The sequence below is a fragment of the Poecilia latipinna genome, unplaced genomic scaffold (genome assembly GCF_001443285.1).
Source record: "Poecilia latipinna isolate Pla-1442-1.1 unplaced genomic scaffold, P_latipinna-1.0 Scaffold2714, whole genome shotgun sequence".
Classification (NCBI taxonomy): domain Eukaryota; kingdom Metazoa; phylum Chordata; class Actinopteri; order Cyprinodontiformes; family Poeciliidae; genus Poecilia; species Poecilia latipinna.
In genome coordinates, this window is record NW_015115330.1 from 49,511 (window position 1) to 54,553 (window position 5,043).

Sequence of the window (5,043 nt, forward strand, 5' to 3'; positions counted from 1 at the left end):
TTAGTTATTCTTAGTTTGATTAGATCAACCTGGTATCTGTTTTACTTCAGATCAATCCTTTGTTAGAAAAGACCATGCATATTTTTAAAGTTAGCATCATCAATGCATCTTTAGGACCACAATCAGTTCCCCCAAAAACCAGAGTAATATTTTGTGGTGTGTTATCTGACTTGCAACTTAGCCAAAAATAATTACTTTCAACCAAATAAACAAATATTACAATACACTTTAATTTAAAGTTTGTAAGGATCTGGGTTTTTATGTGAGTTTATTAGTTAATTTAGTCCCTGTGTCTTGGCCTTAGTTGTTCCCAGCTGTGTCTTGGCCTTAGTTGTTCCCAGCTGTGTCTTGTTCTCTGATTATCTCCTTCTGTATTTATTCTCACCTGTGTCTGTGTTTCCCTGTCAGACCTTGTCTAATGTTGTGTCCTTGCCATCACTGTCTGCTTAAATTCAAGTGCTACCAGTTTGTCAGTTCCTTGCTTACTCAGCCACCTGTGCTGCCTGGATATTGTCTTATGTTGTTCGTCATCATTAAAACCATCATTTACTCTACAGCCTGGGTTCACCACGTCCATCTTCCTCACCAAACAACAACTCATGACAAAGTTACTGTAGACTGGAGATGTGTTTGCAACTTTTTTTGATAATCATTTTAAGTCATGCAAAGAATGCAAATGAATGTTTTAAATTGTAAAAAACAGTTATTTTGTGCTCACTGTATAATTTTCTTAGCTCTGTTGGTAAAGTGACAGAAAAGAGAACAGTAAATGAAGCATCTAGAGAAAATTGTGATTTAATATCATATCCTTAATGTGTAAGTTGTAAGAATGCTAATAAAAAATGATTGACTTTTGGCAAAAGTGGACTCATTCTGCAAATGTTTTGATATTTATTTCAAGCTTTTTGAACAGGTTTAATCAAAGATTTACTTTCACATGATGGAAAACATTTTCTAGAAATAAAAAGTTCATATAAAAAATTTCGTATCTCCTTAGACTGTAAACCATAAATAATGGGGTTGAGGCTACCTGGGACAATGACAAACAAGATAGCTGAGAGTTTTCTGTAGTCTGAATATTGGGGAAACCGATGGAGAACAACAATTGTAAAGCCACTAAGAGACATTATAAGATAAACGACCAGATGTGTGCTGCAAGTCTTAAATGCTTTACTGTTCAAAGATTTGTTCTTAGTGGCCAGACAGACTGCTGTGATGCTCCCATAGGTGAGAATAATGCAGCCAATAGACGCTACATACAGCAACACAGTGAATGTCAGACCATAGATATTATTAATGATCACACTCTCGCAGGAAAGCTTGAAAAGTGAGGCGTTATCACAGAAAGGGTTGGCGATGAGGGTCCTGCATCGGTTTAGCCTCACAGTCAGACCCAGCAGAATCCCAACCAGCACAAACGGCACGCCCCAGGACAGCGCTATTAGCTTTACTATCATCCTGTTGGTCATTATGGTGCTGTAGGACAGGGGACGACAGATGGCAACGTATCTGTCAAAGGCCATGACCATTAGCACTGTGTGGGAAGTGGTGCCAAACATGTGTGTAGTAAAAGCTTGAACCACACATTCATAATAACTGATGAGACGCTCAGATGGAGGCAGCAAGATGTCTGAAAGCAAACGGGGTAAAATATGAGTACTTCCAATGATGTCACTGACCGTCAGGTTGCCAAACAGCACATACATGGGCTGATGAAGATTCTTTTCAAAAACAATGATTATTAAAATACCCAGATTCATAATCATGAATATGATGTAGGAAAACAGAAACATGAAAAAGACGAGGCGCACTGAGTAATCTGCGACCTTCAAGCCCTCCAGCTGGAGCATGGGACTGTTATATGTGTAGTTTTCCATCTGCCTGCAAAACAAAGCAATGTTTAAGACAACAGACAATTTGTTGAGAAGCTACATTAAAATACAATTTCTTAAACAGATTTACTACAAAGATGAAATAAATTAACAATACTTACAAAGTTAGAAAATGTTGACATTTAAAATATTAAAATAGCAGTACATCCAGCAGACTGATACACACGGCATGCATGTAGAGTACCACAGTTCTTATCCAGATTATTCAATGTTGCTTGTATTTCTTGAGGCATTCGTAACTTTAAGAGGGAAGGGCCAAGTTCCCAAGATAATTTGTGATGTAGTCTTTTGAAATGTTTACTTGCAACTGTCAGTAGACAGTTCTTATTGGTTCTGCAGGCCTAATGATCTCTCACTTTATTGTTTAGTTTTTCCCACAAAGTTTATCAGAGTTGTGTGCTTACAATGATTGGCTTTTGGCAAAAAGAAAGTTGATTCTGGCTCAACCTTTATAATAATATTATTTATTAGACCAATTTCAGGTAACCTACTGAACATTTGGTGTAGCTCTGTAGCTCTTCCAAAAGGTTCAATAAAATTATAAATCAATCATTGTATCAATTCCCTGATAGGATTTTCAATTGGATATTTTTTCTGTTTTACTTCAACATTTACTTAGCAGTCTTGCTTACAATTAATAGTTTTAACTCTTGTGCATGCAAGGACTGAGGCAAACGTGGAGGCCTGCGGCAAATGATACAAGTTTTACGCGTGTAGGGTCGGTTGGACCCCATTTTCAAACACAAGGGTTAATGGCTTATACTTGTAAAGTGCTTTATCAAGTCCAAAAAACCCAAAAGTGCTTCACACAACATTTCTGTTCAATAAATTAAAGTATTATTGTCAGGATCTTATGTTTTTGTTTTTCTGTGTTTGTAGTTTTGTTCATTTGCCTTTTGTGTTCTGCCTTAGTTATTCTTAGTTTGATTAGATCAACCTGGTTTCTGTTTTACTTCAGATCAATCCATAGGTATGTTCATGGTATTTATTCATTGTGTTTAGTTATCCTTTATTCAACTATGTTTTCTCCATTTCTTTCTCCTCCTTGTTCCCCTCTCTCTCCTGCACCTCATTCCTAAGCAGCCTGCTCCTTGTCAGTAATCAAGCTCTGTTTTTAAAAGCTCCAGTCAATCACTCAATGCTGAATTCTCTCTTTATGCCCCACTTGCCATCTCAAATGTACCTTGTCTCTGTTTCTTCTTACTCCTTGATACTTTTGTAAGATTTTGATTAATCATTTTTTAAATAAATTTTTCACCCTCAGCTCACTGGCTCAACTTGTTTTGTATTTGGATAGAATAACATGACAACAAACTGAAAATCTATTTATTTCAGGAACTTTACTCCTAAATCAAACACATAATATATATCAACTTCACAGATGCATGTTTAAAAACATGACAAAAAACAACAACAAAAAAACCTTCCATCAAACTTTTTGACAGGTGACATTATCGTGCAGTAGGCGGGACTTCTGGTGGCAGTAGACGGGATTTCCAGTAGGCTGGACTTCCAGTAATCAGATATGATGTCATCATATTTATCAGGTTACAGGATGCCTGGGAGCGAAACATATATTTGAATTAGTCAGTAGAAATTGATCAAGACAGATGTCTGGATACAATACCAGAAAATCTCCTTTGTGTCATGATATAAACAGGATTAGTTTTATAAAAACAGTCATAAAATAATTGTACAATAATTCCACTCTGTACTAGTTTACACTTAGAGTGGGCCTCTGTCCTTCTGCGTCCAAGTATGACTTGTCCGCCTTGATTCAGGGTCAAGTGACAGAAGTGCTGACAGAGGAATAAGCTCTGTTACCAATCTAATTTTCACTCACTTCCTTTTTGACTTCCTTTTTTAAAAAAAAAAAGTTCTCTCCTGCCTCTGAGTTTTAAGAACAGCACAACTAAAGTTTGAAAAGCATGAAGGAGAGTGTTAGAGAATCATTATCAGTAATGGTAATATCTATCTAATAAGAAAATGAATAATAGTTTCTCAGCTTCCCTCAAGCTGTTTAAATAGATTTGGAATGTTCTAATTACAGAGAGTGTGAAGGAGCAGACATGAGGAATATCCTCTGGTCAGCACACGGTCTGTGTATGTGTTAGGGTGTGAATGGACTCGTGAAGGTCGATGAGGGATAACTGCATCTGGACACATACAGATTCCTGTAGATCAAAACTACCGTTTATCAGTTAAACAATAAGCAATGTTTATGGCCACTGTTATATCACGACTCGTAACTGCTGACTACGAGTTTGTGATGTCCTTTATCCATTTAAAAAACTGTTTAAAGGACAGAGCGTCTTGGGGGATCACAACTTAGCAGAACTTCAACTACTTAGGTACAACTGGCAGTTGAAACTTGTTTCATTTTGTAAAAGCAGCATCAATCTGAATCATGTCCAACTTTCCAGGCAAGCAGGCTAATTTCAACAAGACTTCAACTATCAATTCTCAGGAGTTTTACAAGTAAGTATATATATGTGTATGTGTGTATATATTTGTATATGTATACATGGGCGTAGGTTTGGGTAGGGACGGTAGGGACATGTCCCGACCAATATTCACGGGATATGAAAAAGTCCCGACCAATTTTTGCCATATTGGCTCAAAGAACGTGGATCTACGATCTTTGATTAGCAGCAACAGGCGGTGCGCGGAACGGAAGCTTCTTAGTTTGACATTTATTATGAGCCTCCGAGACCGTGTCGGGGGGGTGGGGGGAGGGGGAGTCAGTTGAATCGTCGGACGTTCTTTGATTAGCTGCAAAAGGTCCCCACAAGATATGAAAACACGACTGTATGTGTGTATGTATGTTGGTAAAGTTGAATTAACTGGACACTTAACCTGAATACACACGACAGTTATGGAACATGTTCAACTGATAGGACAGTATCGATGTCCTATTAATTGGAGGGTGTTGTAATGGATGCTATTATTTCACAGTTTGCAGAGCCCTTGAAAATGGAAGACAGGGTAGAATCTGCAAGTCAGAATCTACTTAGTGGATGAATTAAATACAGGTATGTTATCTGAATGTATCTAGTAATATCAAATTACATAGCTGCTAGATGTTTCGCTCCTTTTCCATTGGCTAATTCAAATGTATATCTCACTCCCAGACATCCTGTTACTGGATATA

The 5,043-nt window shown here is 37.4% G+C and overlaps 1 protein-coding gene across 2 annotated transcripts; it reads right to left on the minus strand.

Annotated features, from left to right (window-relative positions):
• Nucleotides 1-398: 398 nt before the first annotated feature.
• Nucleotides 399-2,146, minus strand: LOC106938854 (olfactory receptor 52N5-like). Of its 2 annotated transcripts, XM_015021042.1 has the most exons (3): nt 1,994-2,146; nt 1,751-1,881; nt 399-1,630 (listed from the first exon to the last, which is right to left on the minus strand). In XM_015021042.1, the coding sequence occupies exons 2-3, from the start codon at nt 1,875-1,877 to the stop codon at nt 897-899; spliced, it is 861 nt and encodes a 286-aa protein (XP_014876528.1). In that variant the 5' UTR covers nt 1,878-1,881; nt 1,994-2,146; the 3' UTR covers nt 399-896. The 2 variants fall into 2 exon arrangements, with proteins under 2 accessions (XP_014876528.1, XP_014876527.1); XM_015021041.1 differs by having other exon boundaries at nt 399-1,881.
• Between the last annotated feature and the right edge of the window lie 2,897 nt (nt 2,147-5,043).